Source organism: Camelus ferus, chromosome 1, assembly GCF_009834535.1.
Source record: "Camelus ferus isolate YT-003-E chromosome 1, BCGSAC_Cfer_1.0, whole genome shotgun sequence".
Taxonomy (NCBI): domain Eukaryota; kingdom Metazoa; phylum Chordata; class Mammalia; order Artiodactyla; family Camelidae; genus Camelus; species Camelus ferus.
In genome coordinates this window covers 69,842,562-69,868,156 of record NC_045696.1, presented here as the reverse complement: position 1 = coordinate 69,868,156, position 25,595 = coordinate 69,842,562, and the positions used below count along the sequence as shown (strand labels likewise).

General features: G+C 40.0%; 1 protein-coding gene across 2 annotated transcripts in view; it reads right to left on the bottom strand.

Moving 5' to 3' along the window:
* IGF2BP2 (insulin like growth factor 2 mRNA binding protein 2) overlaps nt 1-19,169 on the bottom strand; it is a 146,352-nt gene extending 127,183 nt beyond the window's left edge. Inside the window, exons 1-2 of one of the 2 annotated variants that reach the window (XM_032482867.1) lie at nt 18,881-19,169; nt 17,258-17,318 (exon numbers count right to left, since the gene is read on the bottom strand). In XM_032482867.1, the coding sequence (XP_032338758.1) occupies nt 17,258-17,318; nt 18,881-19,058 (239 nt within the window). In that variant the 5' untranslated portion in view covers nt 19,059-19,169. The remainder of the gene's footprint in view (nt 1-17,257; nt 17,319-18,880) is intronic. The other variant, XM_032482859.1, reaches the window with a different exon arrangement.
* Nucleotides 19,170-25,595: the final 6,426 nt, after the last annotated feature.

Below are 25,595 nucleotides of genomic sequence, written 5' to 3'. Positions count from 1 at the left end.
AGGGGATAGCTCAATGGTAGAACACCTGCCTATCATGCACAAGGCCCTGGGTTCAGTCCCTAGTACCTCCACTAAAGATAAGTAAATAAATACATAAACCTCCTCCCCAAAAAAGAGGGAAGGAATGCTTACTCAACAAAGAAATCAATATAAACAAAATCATAAGAGGTAAATTTAAGCTACTCAAAAGAATAAGCTATTAAACACATTTTAGAAGTATTTATATATAACTATTATCATAAGTATGAATCATTTTCTCTACTCAATAAGAAGGTCTAGGAGGACTGCTCTTTAGCAGCATTTTATTATTTTACTCTGGTTACAATTCTTAATTGAAAATAATACAATTTTTTAAAAATCTGTCTATTCAGACATTCTGTGAATTATTCATTTTTCCCTTATTTCAACTAGTCTGAATTCATGAGGCCTCAATGTATTTAATCCTAACCATAACCTCAGGTCAAGAATTGAACAGCATCAACCAAATTCAGAGAAAATGATACTCCATGTGTTTACAGAGAGGAGGATCTGAAGCATTTGATGATGACAACACTCAACCACTCTACACCATGTGGCTTCTAGGCTGTGAGACACAACCATGAATATCCGCGGTTCACACTTCAATTGCACTGGTCCACAAGCATTTCTGAAAATCCAGGAAACGTTATGTTTCCCAAGGTCACACAGGTGTACTCAAGAGCCACTCACAGGAGTGGCTTCCTATCTGGACTCCACATGTGGCTCCTGTGGTGAGACATTCCGTAGGCAGGGACACCTGTGTGGCTCAATGAGGAGGCCTGAGAAATGGGCTCTGTTGGGTCAACAAACAGGAAATGCCCCCCTCCAAATCCTTCTACCCCTAAATGCTGTTTTTCTTGTCTTGAAAAACCAATCAACTGTAGGGGCAAATTAAGAAGGAAAAACCGAGATTATCTGAGACATAAGCAAGTCACCTGAGGCCTGACCCCTCTTCCCCAGGCTGGGATTATAACAAGAAGAAAAGTCACTGAGGAAGAATGAGAAAAAATATCTTTCTTTGGGTGCACATCCACAGCCAGTCAAAATATTAAGAAAACCAGCAATAAAAAGAGTGTACAGATACATATCACAGTCAGTCCTCTGAGCTCACAGAACTCCTTGTTCATGCTCACCTTGAACCTCCTAACTCTGAAGGAGATAAAAATCTGAAATAAACCTTAAACTCAGTCTCTCCAGTGACAGCAGCTGGGATGTTCTTTCTAAATTCTCTAAAGAAAACAAAGTTAAAATACTATAATCATTTGATTGTTATGTGAAAAAAAATACATCAAGATTTTTAACTCTGAAGAGGTCAACAATCCACTCAGAGCATAAAGAAGTGAGAGAGGCAAGCAAAGGATAACTCAGGATATGCTGAGATGGACTTGAGTAACCTGTACAGAAATGTTAGTATTATATTTACCACTAGCGGTTTTTTTAAAACAATGTAAAAAGCACCTATCTTTCCTTAAGAGCAGGCACTCCTAAGCAGTCTCTAACTTTCTGTAAGCCTCAGTCTATACAAGTTCAAAAGGAAACAACTAAAATAACCGTTTTTAATTCCAAATTTATTTTATTAAAAGTTTTTGGGTGTTTTGAGATAATCTGACACTTATTTAAATATAAATTTTATTTTTTAATAGGATATATTTCATTTATTTATTATTTCTTTTTTCTTTCTTTTTTTTTTTTTTTGCGGGCAAGATAATTAGGTTTATTTTTAGAGGAGGTACTGGGGACTGAACCCAGGACTTCATGCATGCTAAGCATGCATTCAATCACTGAGCTATACCCTCCCCCCTCGATTATTTTTAATTGAAGTATAGTTGATTCACAATATTGTATTAGTTTCAGATGTGAAAAGTGATTCAGTTATACATATATATTATTCTCAGATTATTTCCCATTATAGGTCATTACAAGATATTGAATATTGTTCTCCATGTTATACAGTAAATCCTCAAAGTAACTTTTCACTTCATATTAACTATCATATTATCTGGACCTTTAAGGGAAAAGGTTGAATGTGTTATTGGAAGTATATGCGAGTAAAGTAAGCACTGAGATTCACTAAAAATTTAAAGGCATGACTATTAAAATAGTATATCTGGCTTAAGTCAAAGAAATTTAGGACACTCTATAGGCAAAGTTGATAGGTTTGCATGAGTTTAGGGAAATGTTCACACATCAACACTGACATGGATTTATCTAGCTTTAACAACAATACAAAAAAACTAGAAAATTTCTTCAAGACATAAATGTACAATAAAGGTAGGTACCAAAGATCTGAGGGCCTGATGTTTTGTATTTTTAGTGGAGAAGAGAACTGGCTTGTCTGATATCAAAGTGACCACTGCATTTGGCCCGAGATTTACTCCGATTTGGTATAGAAAATAGCATATTTCTTAGAAAACCAGTGATTTTAAAGAAGGGTAAATATATTTTCCTCTTGTAGACCATGGCTAACCGCAGTATGGCACAATTTTGGAGAAATCAGACCTCACCCAGTTACAAAAATAGCAAAAAGGACTCTTGCTGCTGGCAGGAAAGTGACATCTTTATTGATACTACAGAAACAGTGTTTTAAACTTTTCAATTAGTCATTAAAAAATCAGCTCTTTTAGATAAGGTTGAAAGGGAAAAATTAAGTTGTGTTTTATAAAAGGGAAGTAACTGAAACCATTCTTCAGAGGAAAGAAAAGAAAGTGGCAAAAAAGAAAAAGAAAAAACAAAACAAAACAAAACAAAAAATTAACTCAGGTTACATACTAACTATGTAACCCTGTCTCACTCAGTACTTTGAACAATCTGGGCCTCAGTTCTCTAATCTATGAAATAAGGATAGTAGTATCTGCCTTCTTCACCTACAAGGTACTGTTAAAAATTAAATAAGGATTGTAAAAGGATTCAGCAAACTATAACTGTTATTACTGTTGTTTTAAAAAGAATTCTAGTTTAACTCCAAAAGGGCTAATTATAAGTATTATTATAAGGGGATTATTCTCTTCCATATAAGCCCCACATCAACCAAGTCTCCCTTCGATTTGCTGACTTTTCCTGGTTGATTTAATTCAACCCTAGATGGTCGCCAATGATCCCCACCTCCTGGTATTTAGTTTTTGAGTAATTCCTTCCCTTCGAGTGTGGGCTGGACTAGAGTCTGGTATCTAACAAACAAAATAAGGCAGAAGTGACAACGTGCAGCTCAGGGACCAGGCCGTAAAAGGCTGTGTGGTGTCACTATTCCTTGGATTACTCACTCGGGGAGGGCTCCTGTCACGCTGTACACAGACAGAGAAGCCCATGTTGCGAGGAACTGAGACCTTCGGCCAACAGCCAGAGAAAGACTGAGGCATGCCAACAAGCCCATGAGTGAGCCTGGTAGCAGATCTCCCAGCCCAGCTGAGTCTTCAGATGACTGCTGCCCTGGGTGGCAACTTGGCTTCAATCTCATCAAAGATGCTGAGCCAAAATAACCCAGCTAAACTGCTGCCATATTCCTGACCCTCAGAAAACGTGTGAGATAATAAATGTTGGTTGTTTTAAACTGCTAAGTTTTGGGGTAATTTGTATGCAGCAATAGATTACTAATACAGAGCATTTGACAGCATTCTGCTCCGCAATTAACATTTAATTGAAGATCAGTCATTCCTTTGGTTATGAATTATCCATTGGTAAATCCTGTCATTTTTGTACTTGTCTGTTTTTCTCACAATAACTTTCAAGGCCACCTACTTAAATTGATCTTATTTGATTTACTGTATAAAAACACACCTTAAGTTTAATTCTTGTATCCACCTACTGTCTTAAAATAAAAGGATAGCTGTTTTTGTTTGTTTCAAACATGTTTTTCTTCTGTGATTACCAGCAGATTTTTAACACAATTTGGGTTACACAGAGAGAAATATCTACAGGGGAAATTGGATTTTCATGTAATCATACTGAACCTAATAGTACTAAGATTAATCTATCTTTATTTTTTTTTTTAAAGACTAATTTGTAAAACCTACTCTGGTTCCACCAAATCTAAATCTTTGCTTTCCAATACTCATTTTGCAGCCCTATGCAACTGCTCTTTGCAGGTCATCTCATGTTTTAAAGAGACTTCTTACCTAAAATTCCCATGGTTTCATTCGACTCAAGCCAAAGATTAAGTGAAAAGTTTGAAAAACTCATTCAAAAAAAGCAAAATCTTTGAACTGCTATTTCCCCCTGCCCTGTTTGAAAATGAAGAACAAAAGAGAAAGGGAGAATGAAATAAAAATAAATTATTAATGATATTTTATTATGGCTTTAATTTTAATTAATTCATTCAAAAATATTTAATAAGCAGCTATGTCCACCATTCAAGGCATTCAAGATGCAACAACAGTGGAAATAAGAAATAAGACCCAGATCTCATGGAACTTCAAATTTTTAAAATTCAAAAGACCAGCCCAAAAAATAGTGTTGGCTATTTTTATGAAATTGATGGCCATTTAGATCCATCACCAACGAGGGAAGCCACATAAAACCCTTAATTTCCAGATCCTGTGTGCCACTCTATTATGCCTCAGCACAGATAACTTGTTAACTTACGTTCTCCAAGACAAGTGCTTTACCTCACCATTCCGGTGGATCACTAATGAGCTATTCCATTACGCATGTAAATTATAGAACAAAAAGATACATTTAAAAAATGTTAATTCCAACTGTCAGAGTAGTTTTTTGTTTTTCATTTTCAAAAAAAAAAAGGTCCCTTTAGGCAATTGGTAGTTTTCAATTAGTTTGATCTTAATGAGTATTTACTGCCCCCAGGGCCCAGACGCAGAATCCATATGGCCTTCAATTTCCTCAACTTAAATACAAGAAAGTACAACGGTTATGAAAACATTTTTCAAACATATTCAAAAGTCTAACTTTTCACCACTGAATTTTCCTACTAAGTACTCTATGCTTTTAAGACTACTTGCCTCATGTCAGATGTTCATTTATAGGTGGAACTCAAGTTCTTATTTTTTAAAATGTTTGCTAGACATATGAAAACCATACTTTCTTAGGAAATGATTTAAATCACTATCTATAGTTGGCCTAATGTTTAACTGGAGTAGGGATAATTTAGATTGATGTGGAAACAAGTTCCTCCAACTATATAAAAATAGAGGCCTTTTTTTTCTCATGAACATGTATTAAGAAGTAGTATATAAACTTATGAGTGTCATGTATTCAGCATATGTATAGTCAACATTACCAAAGAATTTTAGATGGCTAAATATAACAGAAACAAAACAAGATCACTACATAAACATAAAACTATAGGGTACTCTATAATGGAGAAAATAATTACTCCAGAAAACTAGACTAAGGATGGTTGCTCCAACTGAGACCTAATTTTAGTTTTGAGCTTCCAAACAGCTATCATCATTAGATAAGAGACCTATTAGTTTACCCAGTTTATCAAGAGAAGGATTTTTTCCCTCTCACTCACAGAAAGCCTGAAGGGTAAATGATACTAAATATAATCGAGAGGGTCTTCAACAATATTTTGCAGAAGATGCAGGTTTTCATGTGGCAGAGACTGCAAACTGGCAACCCATAGGCCAGTTTAACCTGCTCTCTTCTTTGACCCTCGCAGTGTCTCCAAAATTTTTTCAGTGGTTGCCAATATTTAACGTAAGAACTCTCACTTCTGGCTGGAGTTGACTAATAGCTACCCCTCCTATACTTCACAGAACTCCCCTTTCCACCACTTACATCATCTGCAGGCATCTGAGGGTGGACCCCTGTAAATATACGGTGGTCTCTTAGAATAGTTTTACTACAAAACTTGGGTGTATAATATGAACTCATCAATCTTTGAAGACCAGTCTACCGGAAGTTAGAAGCACAGGGCATAGAACAGAGCTCATAGTGTCCCAGTCTCTCTCTCTCAGGACTATCAGGACTCCCCACAGAGTCCCTGGCCATAAGTTAAAAAATCACCCAAAAAAATAACATATAGTTTTTGAAGTAATATCCTGTTTTTGAACAAGAATCAGACAGAATGAACACTAAAGAAGTGTGTGTTAAAACAGAATGGCTCAAGTCCCTTTTGATTCATTAGGCCTCCATTCTAACCAGCTGAAAATATTTTGAAGATCGCCCTTGTGTTCATGGAACCCCAAAATGTACAACAGATAAAAGTAGGGCTGTTCTGCTTGAAGAAGGGGCAGGAAGGCCATCCTGCTTGGACCTCCTAAAGCAAAAACTTGTTCTTGATGAATGAGTGGGTCCCATGGCACAAGATTTATCACTCTTCAAAGTCAATCGACTCTCATGTCTCTGCCAAGAGCTAGAGTACAATCATTGCCTAAGGAGCACCCTGGAAAGTTCCTGAAGGACAAACAATCTGTGCTGTTGATGATTATAGAAAAATCCATAGATTTAGTAGTCTGGCATACAGTTAGCAAAGCAAACATTTGCTACTAAAGCAAATGTGACAGGAGATGGAAGGCCATTTCACAGGATTCAGAAGTAGCAGAGATTAACATCTAAACTTCCCCCCCCAGAAAAAGCTTTGGGTCTGCTAGAATACCTGATCAAGGAAGGAATGCACTCAAGGCCCAGAATTATATACTATAGGACTGATATTTCCGAACTGTTTTTTAAAGTAGCAAATCCCTTTTCTAAAGTAAATTCCAGACGGAACTCTAATATATAAAACAACAACTGCAGCTGTCTTCCAATTGAAAGGTGGGTAAGAAGCCAGGATCCCCCAGGTACATATGTCCACTTCCTCTCCTCATAAATTTGGCATCTCCTCAGAACCCTAAGGCTCTCAGAAACATACTGTTAAAAGCACTGCTGTGAGGAATAAAAGATGTGACTTTGGCCTGGAAATTTTTAAGGCAGGTATTATTAACACCTTGACCATGATCATTATACATGAACTAAAGCCACAAATCATTTTCAGTATCAAAATCATTATTTTGAAATCACTATTGAAATAGACACATACAGCAAACCATTAATACAGAAATCAATGAACCAAAGTGCTAACTCTCCCCTGGCAAACCTCTTAAAGTGTATGAAGAATTACATTAGAACCAGCCACCTGTTCCCAGTCTTTTATAACTCCTTTTTAACTTATCTACTGCATTAACCTAAATCCCTGTCTTTATTTCAAATAATTGAGCCACCAGCACCATTGTCATCTCAAATCTTTTATAAAGAAAAAAATAATAAAATCTAAATTTTAAAAAATATTAAGCAACTAAAGAATTTAAAGACTATTTATCAACTAGTAGCTTGTTCTTTATTCCTTAAAAAAGGAGATTAAATCCTACATTTAAAAAAAATCTGAACTTAAAATTTAGTTTCTAAAGATTCTTGGTTTCATCATCTTTAGCGGTGATACAACCCAAGGAGTTTTAAAGAGCTTAGTTTAAAAATTCAGTGTCCATGATCTGAAGACATCACTATCAGTTTGAAGAGAAAGGGAAAAAGAGTACAGCTGGATCCAGCAGAAGGCCCAGATTATTTATGCATCCACAAATTTTTTTATGTTCTTCAATTTTTTTTAAATAGATTTTTTTTTCTTTTACAAAGAATAAATGCAATTGCACTTCAGCAAGGAAAAAAAGGTAACCTGAACTTTCAGCATGGGAAAATTCCTTCCCAGATTTTCAGCCACTCACAAAAGCCTCCAGGGTTGACCCCCACAGCCACTGAGACCATGGAGGAGCGTGTCTGCAGCACGCTCTGAGTAAGTGTATGTACACCACAGATCCCATACATTCCAGCACACTGAGCAAGCGCACACACGCTTCCCAGCTCCCCCGGACACGGCCAGCGAAGGAGCAGCAGGCCTGCACACCAGGCACCTTCCAGCCCTGCCTGGCCATCCCCCCGGAAATGCAAAGGGGAAGGAGAATGCGAGAGGAAGGAAGTGGCCAGTGCAGGGCCTTGTACAAAGAAATGTAAGACCTCTTGTGGGGCAGGCCAACCACATACTCCTGGAGTTTTTAAACTTCGAAGAAAAGAACAGCTTATGTGAGACTCCCAGTCCTGCTGTCACCAAGGGAATCACTTACTGTCTCCTACCCACTATCAGTGAGTACCAGTCTTTCTCACATGCTCTGGAATTACAGAGAGAATGTACCAGCAGCATGACAAAGTTCAGTCAGTCACCTATGCTTCTATGCCTGCCTGCATCCTTTCCCGCTTCCTTACCTCCCGCCTTCCTCCATCCTTCCTTTCTCCCCTGCTTTCTTTCTTTCTTAATAATTGATGAGGTTAAACTCTATTTTTCCAGTGTTAAACTATTTCATCAACTACCTCCAACTCTCCCAAATAAAGATGCACAAACACTTTTACTCTAAAACCTTATCCACACAATGACTAAGAAAAACATCCATTTTTCAAATACGTATTGCTAAAATCACAAAGACCAGGAGGGACAAAAGTAAAAGGTCTCCACATAAAAAAAAACTATAGAGCCTGTGCTCACATGAGCTTTTTCAAAATATCCTCTATTTCATGATCTGGTTTGAGGTTAACTTGTCCAGAGACCCAGCATTCAATTAAATATTTTTTGCTTTATTTTTTGAACACAAAGAGTGAAAAAAAAAACATAATAAAAATTTTCTCTGATAATATTCTTGACTGAGAAAAGAAATTATTTTTCCATGTCATAATAAGGTTTTTTCATAAAACTATGTTCTTATCAAAAAAGTACCCCTCTATATCTAAGAAGCAAAACTCTTGTATATCTCATTGCATTGTTAGTATAATTGTACCTTAAAGTCCTATTTACTAAAAAAAAAACAAAAAAAACTCATGAATGCATAATATGCTTAAGTAATATATTAAAAGAACATACAAATCTTTCTACTCCCTGTTTTTTCACTGACTTTTTCATGTGTCAAAGGGCTTAAAATTTTCTAAAGTTAGGAAGATGAACCACTTTATGGAAGGGAATTTTCAAGAATCCCCTGTTTTCCTTCTCCAAACCATAGACACTTTTTTTTTATATATGATAAAAATGAAAGTATGCCATACTTTGTGCAACATTCTAGGTTATAAACAAAAAAGCGTGAGGGATTTTTTTCATGATTTAAAAAAAATACCTGCACCAAAGTCATGAATACAGACAACCGCTTCCCTTGCATCCACATTGCATATGTATACGTTTTTACACTTAACTTCCAACTACAATGATTTTTTAAAAATCTTTTTATCTTTATATAATCAATAATGCCTCTACTATAAGATTACTTCAAGAAAGTTTCTTCAAATTATGAATAACACTTTTAGTTGTTTTTCAATTATACTAACCTAAAAATTTATTAAACTTTAGTCCTTTATCTGCCTTAGCATATCTGTAAATTTTATCTGTAATTCTGAGTTAGGAAAAATACAAAGTTACTCTGTAACCCATGTACACGTTATCACAACTTCCTACTTTATTGCTATATTCAAATTAGATAGACAGCAAGCGTAAGAAGGCTACTGCTTCTTTGAAGCAGGTTTGGTCAGGTGGAAGGAGGAGTTGCTTTGGAGCCTGAACCAAGCTTTACAGCCCTATCTGTAAAAGGGATGAAAGTCAGAACTCTCCTGGCTGTCGTGAGGATACAAGAAGATACAGAGAAGGCCTAGTCCAGTGCCCAACACATCAACTACTTAGTAGGCATCAGCTACCTTTCTTCCTTTTCCCCACCTTCTGAGTCAGAATTCTGCGGAACATGCAAAACCCCACTACAGACTCTTATACTAAGTTAAAGAAATGAAATGCCTGGAGAGTTGGAAATAATCTTCTTTCACCTATTTTTTTCTTGATAATTCTTTCCTCCCTCCCACCACCACCACCACCACCACCATAAATATGAGAGTACACAAAAGTTAAAGGAAACAAGAGGATAAATGCAGGAAAAGTTTACAAGTAAGGGGAAACGGACTGTTCTTCACACACTTAGTTATTTAGTATATGCTTTTCAGTGACTATATCTTTAACGAAGAACTCTGAGAACTTTATGGATGCTATCCTATTAATGCTTATTTTACCCCACAGGAGAGGCCAAAGGTCACATTCTGTACAGAAAGTGAAGGGAAGAGAGACACCAAATCTGGGGAAAGACTTGGCAGCTACCAGGAAAACACTTAAACCAAAACACAGTCCTGCCCTGCAGCAATGGGTTGGCTGAGATCTGGGAAAAACCCACCCAAGTGATTCCTTGAGCTCAACTTTCATTTACCACAAGGCCCACAGTCCTGATCAGGGCTACCTGTGAAATCTGTGTGGCTCAGCTGTTGAAACATCTTTTTTGGTAGTGTTCTATTTTATAGCACAAGGAATGCAACCATTGAAAAAAGCAATGTAACAACAACAACAACTCCAACCTGCTTAGTTAGGCGTGACCCTACTTCTGTCTGTGGGCAAGCATGGTGATGGGAGAAGGTGATGCTGCTGGTGATTTTTAAATGACCTGTTTTTAATCTTCCTAAAAATGGTAACAAAGTATAGATCATTTGGATTGGTGTAAGAATAAGATGGTTGCAAAGGATCATTCACAAACAAATATACTTCTACAGCTTTCCACCACTCCTGAATGGCAACTTTTGATCCTTATAACAATTTCAGTTGACTTCTTTAACTAAACAAAGTAAATGCAGGTGAAGCACACTCATGTTGGACTGAGAATCAGAAGACCTGGGTTCTAACTCCAGCTTTACAATTTAATAGCCACTGAACTTAGGCAAACTATTAAATTTCTTTGAGACTGAGTTTTCTGATCTTAAAAAAAGGAATAATATTAATTGTCCCATCTTCTGCACATAATTATTATTTAGAATAAATGAAATAATGTGTCCAGGAGGTTGGGACATCATCAGTACAATACGAACATAAGATTCAGGCACTTAAAAATACACATATGTAGTATTATTTACATATCAACACATGAAATCATGAAACTACCTTTCTGATCACATTTAAAACAAAAATTAAAAATCCAAGCTTCCCCCATGGCAAATTCTCACATGTTGGTGCACATTAATTTTACGGTAATTAGAAAAACTGAAAATATCATTCTCATTGTAACGGTCCCACACAAATTTTCCTGGTCATTAGGTACAACATTTTCCTATGATACAGATAAAAATAAGAAAGTCTAAAACATGCATCAGAACTCTTAATTTTCATTGACTGAGCTTACTAAAGTATCTATTTTATGAAATATTCTTGATAATAAACAGAATGGGAGAATTCTAACTAAAGGGTCACATTTTAAGAAATAAAATGTAGAACAGATAAATAATCAGGAAATCTAAAAATAAACAAAACAAAAAGTATCTCTAAAATGTAAGGTAATTATTTAGTGAGAACTAGAGGCTTGGGGAGGAAACATACGTCTATTAAATGATGGACATCAAGTTGCCTTCTGGACTTGACTGCCTGCTATTAATGCAAAAGTATCCATTTTCTCTGGTCCACTTATTCTACACCTCAATATGTCACCAAACTCTAAACCAAATTAAAGAAACAGTAATTATATTCCTCCTCCTTTTTGGAAGGCAAAGTAACAAAATCTGAATTTTTCTGTAAAAGAAAATAATTTTTCTTCACTATTTTATGGAAAGGCTAAAGTACATGATCAAAACAGGAAAAGAAAAACCTTAAAAATAATGCTCTGAGCACTCTGCAATTTTGCAGCCCAAAATAGAACCCATACCGTCCATGCCACCAAATGAAAATTACAAGTTTGTAAGCATGAAGTCAAATTATAAAGTAAAAGATTTTTTAAAATATTTTAATGACGATAAATGAAAAGAAAGACTGTTATCTTTACTGGTAGGTGTTTGTTGATTATTTGCTATTATATTTTCTTCAATGATAGTCTTTTGAATGACTATCCAACTAATTTGAACTTGAATTTGTATGTAAAAAGGAGTAATAACTTTGACTAATAAGTTATTTGAGTATGTTTTGTTAAACATAACTGTCCCATTCTTCAAATTAAGAAGTTAATCATAACTTTTGAGAAATGTGTGCTTTTGACTAAAAGTTTTAGAAAACTGGTTTAAAAAACTGGTTTAGACAAGCCCCACTTTTTTAAGACCTCTTTTTTAAGACCTAAAAGAACAATGAAGACATTTTGGTGGTATTTAAAAAGAGTTTTTATAAATATATTTTTGTAATTTATAATTCAACTTTTTTAACAGCCTCCAAAGAAACCAGTTCAATACTATGCTGCTTCTAATGAAACTGATTCTCTGAGTACTTCTGTTATGCAAAATAATAACTGCCTTCCACAGTATAGAATTTCTAAATGAAAATGCATATTCAAATCTTAAATTTTCTATAGAAAATCAAAGCCTTCACAGAATCACTTGCTAACTTTATTAGTGAGAGGGGACATCCAAGCAGAAGTGAAGGAGGGTAAATTTTGCATTAGATGGTCCTTCCAGCAGCATGCTCACTGGAGAAGCGACTACAGGTACCTGTGCCCTGGCTTCCACAAGATTAACCACCTGCAAGAGTTATGCATCACTCAGGCAAGTATCATTTCACTCGATTCCCTTCACTCTAAGGTTCAAACATCCAGTGATTTTCATTTGCCCTGTCAGGACTGAAATCCAGAACAACTGTTGCTCAGTTAAAGATTTCCTCCTCTTCCCTCTTGATACCATCTGTCTAAAAGTACTGTCTCCCACAAAATAGACACACACACACACACACACACCCCTCCCCTATGTGTACACACTCCACTGAATCAGAGATGATACATTTAGCTCAGATAATGTCCTCTAACAATTCTGACCAATCACTCATCTACTTTTGAGGATTTTATTAGCAGACTTGGAAGAATGATTCAGCAGTAGCGAGCAAATATTTTAAAAGTTGAAAGTATCAAATATTTATAAATAGTTCTTATAGAAATATGATTGTCACAGCTTTCTTGACTTTTAATAAATCTGTCCAAATTACTATCCTTTTATGTACATTTCAATGTCATTTACATACCCCCAAATGAAAAATTGGAGGAATCTCCATAAAATAAAAATATTTACTCAAAATAATAGTGAAATGTTGATTTTGATATGCAATTAGTTCTAAATCTTCCAATGTCCTTTAAAATTTTTTCTTCTTGAGGAAAATATTGCACTTTAGATCATTACATATAAAAGGTGTTGTACAAATATTACTAATCTTCTTTCATCTTCTCTATATGAATGATAGTCTCAGGTTAACATAATAGAAAACAAAACTATGAGACCATCTCTTACTGGTTATCTTATACCCAGCCATAATAACAAAGAAACATAATTAAAAAAAAAAAAAAAAAAAACCACAATTCGGCAAATGTATTACATATCACCAAATCACCTTTTAGAATTAATGTTTAGATGTTTAGCCATTTAATACTTTTATAAATCACTATAATTTAAAATTGATATGAATTTGGCAAATTGGAAAAAATCAAGCAGTATATATCTATTTTGCTGTATAGATTTCAATGGTTTTTCAAAATTTAACTAAATAATGTAAAAGCATCAAATAATCTGCCTTTTAAAATGCAAACTAGAATTTAAATCTGAATTATCAAGTAATTTTTTTCTTTATTGCTTCTATTTTAATTTTAATACTTAGCTCTTAAAGGTCACAAAAACATGTAATTTTCTATGGCATTACCTAGAACCATATGAAAAAACTATTAGCCTTTTTTAAAATGGGAAACTAAATGTCTAACTAAAAGCCAAATGAAAAGTAACCTTAGAGTTTGAGAGAGAGATATGTATATATAAATATACATACTATATCCACACATGGAATCCATCTAATTAAATCCAGACATTAATTTCTAATTCAACAAATTCTTGAAATAGGAGACTACCATACGATTTTAACCTAATAAAGTCTTTTCTGTTGCTACAAAATTAAAAATTGATGCACTAAAAGTCTTTGTTGCAGGGAGGACTTGAGGTTGGGTGGTTGTTGGGTTTTTGTTTTTGTTTTGTTTTGTTTTGTTTTGGTATTTAATTCAACTATACACAATGTAGTACATACAAGCAAAATACAATTGAGATACTGTTTTCTTTAACATTCCTATAGGAGACCAAATTCATTTGCATTGGAGAGAAGACAATTACTGATTTTTAACTCATGAAAGACAAATTCATAGCTTTTTCCTACACTACCTCATAGTATTCTCACCATCTCAGTGAAAGCATGTCTAGCACCACTTAGTTACTTCCTAGAAGTGGGCAGAAATTGCATTTTTCAAAGTTTTGTTTCTCACAGAATCATTCAACTTTGGTTATAAAAGCACATTCAGGTTAGTATATGTCTCAACTCAAAACAATTTATACAATATGTGTATGTGCGCACACGCATGTGTGTGTGTATGTGTGTAGACACATATATAATTTTTTTTTAACCAAACTCTCATCAACATCAAAAATGGAATTTCGATCGAGGAAGTTTCCACAACTCTTAAAGCCCTTTTTAGTTTTTTCTTCTTTAAGAAATCTTTGATTCATATATACTAGCAAGAAATATGAATAGAGAAAAAAGATCTGAAGATTTTTATTTAACAGAGCCTGAAACCAACTTAGAAAGTAAGAAAAAATAGATGGTTTGTACATGGTTTACATTACAATAATTTACATTTAATAAGAATGAAGCACATGTGGCAAAAGAAAAAAGTTTTCTACTTCTGGTCTGTCTACTATAACAGCACATATAAAATGATGCTAGAATGATATTTAACAAAAGATCCAATTGGTAAGCAAATGGCATGCCAGTATTTTCATAACTTAAGATAAAAACATCTCCTCCCAAGTACCATTAGCTTAAAAAAATCTATTTGGAATGTAGATATTAAAACTGATTCTTGAGAACAGAAAGAAGTCAGAACAATATAAAGAAAATGAGCACTAATTGTGGAATGGTTTTTTAAGTAAGCAAGCAATGAGGATGAACTGTTTTCTTCACATTTTCACTTCAACTAACAAAAAAACCACACATAAAACTGACTTAACGCTGACAAATGTACTTCTAACTTGTTAATTTTCATGGAAGTGCAACAAAAGAACACCAAAATAGTCACCATGTAACATAAAAGCTTTGGTTTCAAATGTCACAGTACCCTGCTTTTTGAGAGTCCCCACCGTGGTAGAGCCCTGTACATGAGAACATACAGCTGCCTCCTCCCAGGAGTCTGAGCTCAGTACACAATACTAGTCATTAGCTATCTCTCCCTTAGCCTGCAGTACCAGTAACTAATTTCTGCATTTTAAACTAATAAAGGAAAGGAAAAAAAGATTAAAACCATCCAATCAGAAATGATGCAACCCTCTACAGCAGCAGCTTATGCATACATTTGGTATGTCAGACGTCTTCAGTGTAGTGAATCATGCACAGCGCATTTTAATCTACCTCCTAGGTATTTCATATCGCCCACAATGTTCAAAGAAATCATGTACTAATAGGGCTGTATAGGTTCTAGATTGCTTCTATTTAATTAATGCTAAAAATTTAGGACAAGTTTTCAATTCTGAGCTCTTATATAAACATAACAAAATTATTTAAATGACATTCCAGCTAAAAGCAAATAACCTCTACATTTTGAAAGAAAAAAGTTTAAAAGTAGTTTATTTATGAGAAGTTTCAGATGTTAATAACTTTAGATAAACTAGTATTTCACTTACATTGCAATATTAAATAACATACTTAGCAACATGAAATGAGACACCAACTAACCAAAGTTAAAATTCTACTGATTTTTACTAATTATAATCCAAAAAGAACTCAAAACAGCTACATAGCCAACCGAATTAGATATTTATAGAAACACAGCCCATCAAATATTTTGAGTGGTTCTTCAGAACCCTGTTCAATATATTCATCAAATATTCAAGTGTTATAAGGTAATAATTTTAACCTACAATAAATACTTAATATATCAGAAAGATTCAACTTAGATTTCTCAAGCCAAAAAAAATTTTTTATAGTATAAAATTTAAAATACTTAATTGAAAAACCAATCAGTTACACTTTACATCTTTTCCTAGAGAGAACTAGCTTAGTATTACACATGAAACTGCAAATCATTACTTTTACCTCTTTTTTTAAAGGTATTAAGTAGTTTTCTGATATGCCACAGAATCATTGGCAAACAAAAGATATTCTGTTGCTTAGTTAAAACATATCTGGAAATGTGCATACATTTTTAAAAACCCCTTTAACAAAACATCTATGTATTTATGAAATTAGGATAGTTTGTTTTAAAATCTATTCAATCCTGGCAAAAATCAAGCAAATGGTTACATTACTGAGTATCACAAATTGTAAAGGTGGTAAGTCAAGCTCCTTCACTTAGTCTCCAATTCAGCTACTTAATGACTAATGGTGAAGAAATGTATGTGAATGGGATATAAACTAAATTACGACACATAGGAGAAAAAAAATCTAGAATGAGTAATAAAGGGCCCAAATTTAAAGTCCACAATAAACTTTAAACAAAGATGTTCTCCCTCATTCTCTCCTCATAGACATTCTCATGTAAGCAAATCACTGTGGAGAAATCCAACCTCCACAAAACTTTTTACTCCTTCATTAACAACAGTGCACTTAAACATAATTATAGATTTCACAGTGATATTTGTTTAGCCTCAAACATATCTTAAAAGCAACAACAACAACACAACGCTCAGAAGCAATATTCAGTAGTCTCAGTGACTAAAAAAAGTCTGGCTTTTAACTGCCATCCAATCCAAACAACCTACTTGTTTAAAGTGCTATGCAAAATATCGACCCCTTACTGAATTATTTTATTATTCAACATTAACCCATCTAAAAAAGAAAACTAATTAATCGCGAAGTTTAGTTAAGCAATTTAGCTGACACAGTAAATATTTACTCTTAACATCTCACAGGAAGTCTTGACAAGCATTTGTTGCCATTGTGCTGGGGGTAGGGGTGGGGGTAGGGGTGTGGGGGAGGCAAGTTTTCATAAACAAGTTAAACGGTCCCAGCGAATTTAACACAGCTAGTGATCGCCACCCCCAACCCCCAATAAGGCACCAGATATTTTCCAAGTACAGTAAACACCTTATATAATGAAAGTAAAAAATGTAACTTTCTAAACTATTTCATCTCCACTAACAAAACAAACAAAAGCCTTTTTTTAAAAAACTATAAAAGCACATTTTTAAAAACTGAGTGTATTTTTGTATTTATACGTAAGCCCAATCACAAAATAACTAAGCAAAATATATTTACCTGAGCTTTTTAGAGACTGAGTAATCAACTTCCATGATTTTCCCATGCAATTCCACTTTACCTTTAAAACAGAAATTAAAGCACTCAGAACCTTCCCGAGATCAAACGGGCGGGGGTCTAGGAGGGGCACGCACAGAACTCCACGCTCCGACTCCGCCTTCGGGCGCCCTCAAGGGGTCTCCTACCCGGTTCAAGCTGGGCAAACTTGGTTCCCAGTGGGAAGAAAGGTGGGCGCCCCGTGTTCTGGGACGAGGTGTTAAGGGTGCGAGCCCCGATCCCGACCCCAGGTATGGCTGTGGGTGGCATTACCGGAAAAACAAATTTAATAAAGAGCGGCGCCAATTTGAAAGGATGAGCTCATTTGAAACTCAAGCTGCAGGGCTGGCGCGGCCCCCCTCTTCTCTCAGCCCCCACCTCTCCATTCCGCTAACCCGGGCCCCAAAGGCTCCACTGTGCTCCCCTCCTTGCCCTCTCCTCCGGGTTGCCCCGAAGAAACGCGCCGAAGCCCCCCGGGGTCCGTTTCTGCGAGAGCCCGGTCCCTGCCGGCTTCTGGTCACCTTGGCCTCTCCGCCGCCCCGCCCCCACCCCGCGCGCCAGTGGGGAAGGGGCTGTGGCCCGTCGGAGGTTCTGGGGGCGCCGGCTCGTGGCCTGGGGGCGAGCGCGACTCCGAGCGGTGCGTGTGCGAGAGGGAGAGTTGGTGAGTGCGCGCGCGCGCGAGTGTGTGTGTGTCGCTCTCCGTCTCCCGTCTGGGCTCCAGCGCTCTCGCGGGCCCCCCGGTCGCCTCTTTCTCGGTTCTCAGCCCGGGCCCCCACCGAGTTGAGACAGGGTACCTCGTAAAAAGGTGCTTCTGGCCGAGCGGGAGGCGGGGGCACAGGCGGCGGAAAGCCCCCAGCTCCGAGTTCCTCTCAATAAAATCGGACAAAAAATTCAGAGAAAAATAGGAGCGCTTGAGAGACGAGCGAGAGGAGACTGAGGTTCGGGAGAGGACCGAGAGAGATGTGCCGTCGTGCAGGGGCTGGGGTTAGGGGAGCCCTGAAATCTCGGAAAGGATCATCGGGGTGACACCGAGGGGGTGCGAAAAGTGGGGGACCCCGGGGCGAGCTGGGGAGGGGGCTCGAAAAAAGAGTGCGGTTCAAGGGACGCCACAGGGCGAGAGGTCCTGGGCACGAGGCACGGGAAGGGGTAAGGTCCGGTCAAGGGAGGAGAAGCAGGATTGGGGGGGGTCCCCTGACAAAGGGGGTGACAAGAAGGTCAGAGAAGAAGGGGTGACGGGGGCTCTCTAAGGATGGGGGTGGGGGAACTCTGGAGAGCAGCTCAGAGACCAGAGGAACGAATGGTGCCCCCAGAAAGACAGCGAGCCTCGGGGACCCTCGGAGCCGCACGGGGGTCGCCCCAGGGCTGCGGCTCGGAGGGCAAGGGGTGAGTCCGGAGCTGGGGGGGAGGGGAGCGGGCCGTCCCAGAAGCGGGCCGGCGGTGAGAGTTGAAGGTCTGGTGCGTGGAAGTGAGCGTGCGGGCGCCGGAGCCCCCGCCGGGCGCCGCCCGCAGGGCTCGGCCTCCCTCCGGGCGCCGTCCCGGCCTGAGCTGGGCGAGGCGAGGGGGAGGGGGACAGCGCCGACTGCTCACCCGAGAGGGTCTCGATGGCGCGGATGGCCCAGTTCTGGTCGGGGTAGTCCACGAAGGCGTAGCCGGACTTGAGCAGGACCTGTCCCGCCAGGGGCAGCTTCCTGTCCCCGAAGAGCTGCCGGAGGTCGTCGGCGGTGACGGCAGGACTCAGGTTCCCGATGTAAAGCTTGTTCATCATCCGTCTCTTCCCCGAGAGCCCGCGGCTCCCCCGGCCCGGTACCCGGCGCTCCTCGCCTCCTCCGCTGCCCTCTTCTCCCCTCCTCCTCCTCCGCCCCCCCTCCCCGCCCTCCGCCCGCCCGCCACCCACCCCCACCCTCAGCCTGGCTCCCCCCACCGCAGCCGGCCCGGCCCGCCCGGGGGCAGAGGCGGAGGCGGGGACTCGGCGCGGCTGCCTCCTCGGGGCAGAGTCCCGGGCCGGGCGGCGGCGCGCGGACAAAGCGCTCTCTCTGCCTCCCTCTCTCTCCCTCTCAAGGCGGTGGCGGGAGGAGGAGCAGCGGCGGGCGGCGGCAGCGCACCCCGCGTGTGTCTGTGTGAGAGTTTGTACGGGCGTGTGCGCAGCTGAGAGTGAGCGAGCGAGCGCCCCCTCCCCGCCCCGCGCTCCTGCGCCCCTCGCCTCGCGCCCCCCACGCTCCGAGCGCTCCGTGCGGCTACCCAGGCTTCTGCCCCGCGCCGGGCGGGCGGAAGCGGGTTGCGGCCCCGGGCTGGGGCTCCCGAGCTCCAGAACCCCGGGCAGTCGCGGCGCAGAGGCCGGGCGAGCGGCCGGGCGGGGAAGGCGCGCCCCAGGCGCGGGTGGGAGTGCGCGAGGGGGAGCGGCTGGCAGCCGCAGGCGTGGGAGGGCGAGGGGCTGTGGGAGAGCGTGGAAAGGGGTGTGCGCAAGGTGGACCGGATGTGAGGGCGCGGCTGCCGGTGCCGGCGGGAAGGTGTGTCTCGGAGGTGAGAAGCGAGGGCAAGCTGGGAGACCACAACTTTGGCGGCGAGTTGGCCGAGTCCGGCGTCCTGCGCGGTCCCGGGCGCAGCGCACGCTCCGAGACCCGCTCCCCGCCCCGCTCTCCGGGGCAACCGGTCGGCGCGTGTGGTCGAGGGAGCGCGGACGGGAGTCGGGACGCTTGGGGCCGGTGACTGGCCGGGCCCTACCGGACCGTGTACCCCGGGGAAGTTGCTCCGGCCCTGGGCCTCAGTTTCCCGGCCCGTCAGAGGAGACGGAAGGCCAGAGAGGAGCCACGTCCCCTCCGCCCGCACCCTGTGCGCCCGGAACCCCACGACCGGCGGTAGCCTGACGTTGGCAGCTGCTCTCTATTCTGGGAAGTGCCGAGGGCTTCCCGAGCGGCCGCTGCGAAGCCAGGTGGCGGGTGGGGAGGCGAGCGGAGGGGGGCAGGGGCTGCGGCTGTGACGATCGACGCTTGCTGCTAGGCTGCGAGGCCGGGTTCAGTCCCCGAGCCGGGGTGGTGGGAGGCGAGGGTGGCTGGAAGCAGAGGCGCTCAGGCGGTGTAGGAGTTCCCCGAGCACTGGGAAGGGCCCGGAGAGGAAAGAGGTCCTTCCAAGCGGAGGAAACAACGTGACCGACGGAAGAGGCAGGGTTGGGATGAGAACAGCCCCAGCCGAGGGGCTAGGGAAGGAGCCAGACAGGCTGAAGGCCGGTAGCGAGTTCCGGGGACCGTCTGGAAGTCTGGTGGTTAGAGCCTTGTCCTAGCCAGGAAATGAAATTCTATAGGAAAGAAAAAAATTGGCAGGATTCAGAGACGAAGGGGCAGAAGAAGGTTCCAAGGTCTGGATTTCTGGGGGGCCTTAGGAGAGGTGATGGTTTGATCGGAGAAATGTGGATTTTTTTTTTCTTGAGGGTGTTGCAGGTCTCTTCGTAAAGCAGCCACAAATGTAGGGATGGCATAGGTTCTGGTCTCCTGACTGGGTAATGAAGCACTGTCTTTTCCAAGCTCTCCTGTTGACAAAGTGGGCAGAGGGAGCGCGGCTTCTTAAAAAAAATACACGTTCCTAGGCCCCTTCCTTTGAAGACTGACTCTGTGAGCCTGGATTTTGCATTTTCCCTAAGTACTCCCAGGTGATTCTTGTCTGGGAAACACTGGCCAGTGGAAGGTGTTTCGGCCTAGAATTCAGACCTTCCTCCTCTGCCCCCAGCTGTGTGGTCTGGAATGTTCCAGCATCTCTGAGCCTAAGTTTCTTCACCTATAAAAAGAGGTTAAGGCAACCAACTCTTGCAGGACTATTGTGAAGGCTACACAGATAACTGAGTAGAGTGTGGAGGCACAGTGGACACACACTCCATGCTTGTTTCTTTCCCCCCAGAAACTCGAGCTTTAAAATACTTGCGGGGAAGGAGATCTCCCTAAATAATTAGTTGTCCAGAGGAGAAAATGTACTCATTCTCACCTACATATTTGCAGTAATTTGGATTCTGGCTTTCACCTCAAATATTTACATATTCCCTCTTTTTAGAAGAGGAATTGGATTTTACTACTGCTGGAGTTGGGAATGTACTTTGCCATTATTCCCCAAGCTAACAGATGATTTAGGGGTGGATGCTTCCCTACTAAAATGTAGTGAAGAATCACAAATGAAAACTACTGTGTGTGTGTGTAAACCTCAGCAGACTAGGAATTAATGATCTTCAGATTATTTACACAAATACCCCTAATTGGTATGGTCACCTTTGTATTATAGGCCAACATGTTTGCTTATTTTATTTTCAGTACTTCAAAGCTGCACATTCTAAAAGAGAAATGAGAGTGGCAGGCAGGGATAATTTGTCTCATTCTTCTCTGAAAGGTTAGTAAAACTTTTGTTGTATAATATTTTCAGACATGTCAATTCCTAGGTCCTACTGCACACCTTTTAACATGGATTCTCTAATGGGCAGCAAACATCTAAAAATTCTTGGCAGAGGTGGCTTCTGGTGACCTCTTCTACCCTGTTTCACCAGGTCACTTGCAAACTTTTTTCCTGGAATGTAACTGCTCTTTGCTGTAATTTGTGTCTTCTGTCCTGCTGGTGGTTTGTAAACATGGTGCTGGAGGACATGTGTCCACTACACCTCTGATTTGCAGCACCCACAGTTCCTTATCCTAGAAGGCAAAGTTGCTCTTTCACATGATAGAAAACAGCCTCCAAATGCAAAACCAGAAACCCAGAAGTCATTGCCACTGCCTGACAAAACTTTGTTTTCTACCTATTTTCTCCTGAGTTTCCCTTCTGCTTCCCTTCCCAGAGAGATGAAATGGATGGAGATTGATCTGGGCTGAAATGAAGCTTAAATAAGCAAAGATTTTATGAATGTTTCATTGAGGTCAGAAAGTTGGAGAAACTATTATATTAGGCATATTACTTTTAAAAACATATTAACCTTTTCCTCATGAATTTCAGCAGTACAGATCCTCATGATTTTCCAGTGATTCCTTTGGGCAGAATGGTGGTAAGATGGCTGGGACAAGATTTCTTAATGTCACTTCGCAGGTAGGAAAACTGAGGTGCAGAAGAGTAGACCTTTTTCATGGCCATACAGAGGGCTTGAAACACAATTGGCAAATACAGGTTAGTCTGACAAAGAGCCCATAAAGTATTAAGGCCTCATCTTAACTTTCATTACGAAAATATTTCTGTCCATGGACAGAACACCTTCTGATAGCATCACTGTGGTGGAACCTTTAGAATCAAAAAAAAAAAAAAAACCATAGTGGAAATGTTTTTGCTCATCAGTAATAGTGGTCATTATGGGCCAGTGATTCTAGATATTGCAAGGAGTTGGGAGGGAAAATGAAGCCTATTTGTTGGAAAGTTGGGAGGAAAGACAATGTCTGGAGGCAATTCAGTATTTGATAATACAGTATTTGGTGGTGTCAGCACCTACCTGCTTGTTGGGGATGATTTGATGGTGGGGTAACATCGTCTAGATACTTCTGAGTTGGCGAAAGAAACAAATTGTCTGACCTTAGTTGAGTTAATTCACCTCTCTGAACTTCCCGATTCCTCATTTGTAAAATAGTCCAACCTACTTCCTCACCATAAACTCTAGCCCCCCCCACCCCCATCTCGTACTTTTATATTTTCCAAATACTAGGCCATCTCAGAACTCTGCTCCTCTGTACATACTACCCCCTTTCCCTGGAATGCATTTCTTCCCTTAGAAAACTGCTTTCTCCTCGACCTGACCCCAGAGTACACAAAGCACTTCCTTTATACAGCTAAAAAAAATCTTGTTTAGTGGTGATAGTTGCATGACTCTGTGAATATACTAAAAACCCCTGAGGTGTACACTTTAAACATGGATTTTATGGTATGTGAATTACATGTCAGTTTTTAAAAATTGTGTGAGAAAAAAGTCTTAGTTTTTTGTTTTTTGTTTTTTTTTTTGGTGGGGATGGTAATTAGGTTTTTATTTAATTTATTTATTTTATTGGAGGTACTGGGGATTGAACCCAGGACCTTGTTCATGCTAAGCACGCACTCTACCACTCAGCTCTATCCTCCGCCCTGAGAGAAGAAAAAAAAGTAGTCTTAATGAGATCTTGTCTTTTTCATCCATTGGCCAGTATCAAACCTGGCACATAATAGGAGCTCAGGTAATACTTGTTGCATTAACAATTACTATCTGAGGTTTGCTCTAAGGGTTAAGTGAAGATGTATGAAATGATACCTACCTTACATGGCACTTGACATGTAGCAGGAAGAAGTGTTCACTTTTCACCCCTGTTGAATTCACTTATTTATTCATGGCATTACACAATATTAGGCACTAAGGAGAAAGAAATGGATAAACATTATCCTGCTAGAAGAGTTTATAATTGTGAGAGAGGTAGATGTATAAACAGATTATAGTTTGGCATTTGAGGTGCCACAAAAGACTTTGTGAGCCTAGAGGAGGAGAGACCATCTCATTCAGGAAGGGGATCACCATGGAAGAACCGATGTTGGAAATGTGTTTTGAAAGATAAGTAGGGATTTTCTTGGATAGGAGAAGGAGTGGGAGAGAAAATGCATCCTAGGTAGAAGGACTAGCATATGCAAAGGCACAGAGGCACAGAAAAGAATCTGCTCCACACCTAAAATCAAATCCAAATGTTGATTTAGAAAGAAGTTTGAGAAATAAAGAGCAGAGAAAATAATGCCAGAAAAACAAACAAGAAAACCTTCCAGAATTAAAGACATGGATCTCTAGATTGAACTGGTATACTGAAGGCCCAGTGCAAAAGATCCAGAGCAAATCACGTTGTAAAACTTAGAACCCAGCTAAATTATAAAAGCCTCTAGGAGAAAATAGGTCATATAAAAAGGATTTGGAAAAAGAGTGGACGTGTGTTTTTCTAAAACAAAGGACTCTAGGAGGCAGTAGAGCAATGCCTTCAAAACTGAGTGGAAATGATTTCCCATCTAGAATTCTAAACCTAGTTAGACCATCAATTAAAAAGGCATGCAGGGATTCAGACATGCTTCCATTTGAGAGGAAGCCACTGTGCCAACAAAACCATGGAAGAGGAAGATGAGGTTTGGGAAATATGGAATCCAACCCAGGACACTATGAGTAGAAGATCCAGAATGCCAGCAATGTAGCCTTTCAGAAAGCAATCAGCAGAGGCTGGAACAAGAGGATAGATGGCTCTGAAAGTGAGGACTTCAAGGAACAAATGGAATGGAACTCATGTAGAGTGCATAGTAATTATTTCTGATAGAATGGCAGCATGTTGGAGCATTTGGAAAAAATTAATCACAGGTATATAGAAAACTAGGCAAATGGAAAAACAAGGAAATCATTAACTCTAGGAAAAACACATGGTCATACAAGAAAGGAACAATGGTCATAAGCTCAACAGTGAAAATATTTGTACAGTCATAATTTAAACACAGATGTATTATCCAAACTGCAAAAGAGAACTTACAAATCAGTCAGGAAAAGACAACTGTTAGGAAATAGGGAAGAATATGAATGGGCTAATTCACAGAAGAAGAAACTCAAATGGGCAATAAGCTCAACTCATGAGTAAATGGGGAAATTAACATTATTCACAAATATTAAATTGACAAAATTATAAAATTATGACAAATTATTGGTGAAGGTTAGGGGCATCAGAACCGCCATACATTGCTAGCAAGAGTGTACGTTGAGATAATTGTTCTGAAGAATACTTTGTCAATATCCAATAAAATCAAAGATAGAAGCCTTTAGCACTCCTTGGCAAACATTCTGCTAGATGGCCTCTTACATCATCTTTCTTCACACCCTCCAATTGCTCTTCATCCACTCAGGTCCCAGCAGGTAACCTCACTTTCTATTTCACTGAGAAACTGGAAGCAATCAGGAGAGCAACAAATCCCCACCGTATCTGCCTTCATACCTGCATCTGTGCCCACAGACTCTGCCTACTCTTCTTTTACTGTGGATGACTATACATGATCCAGAAGAGAGAAATGATGACTACGGAGAAAATAAACAAAGGTGCACATCCTTTGATTTAGCAATTTCTCCTATGAAGAAATTCTACAAGTGCATAAGGAAACATATTGCAAGGTTCCTTGTAGCACTGGGATGGTGAAAAGTTGGAACCCAAATGTCCAGCAGCAAGAAAATGGATTAGAAAAAATAAATTGTGGTATTGTCATAAGTTGAATATTATACATCAGGTCAAAGAGTATGCACATTGCATTTTCTCTGGAATCAGTTTATCCCTTTCTTCTGGATGAAATAAATGAAATAGGTTACATGAATTAG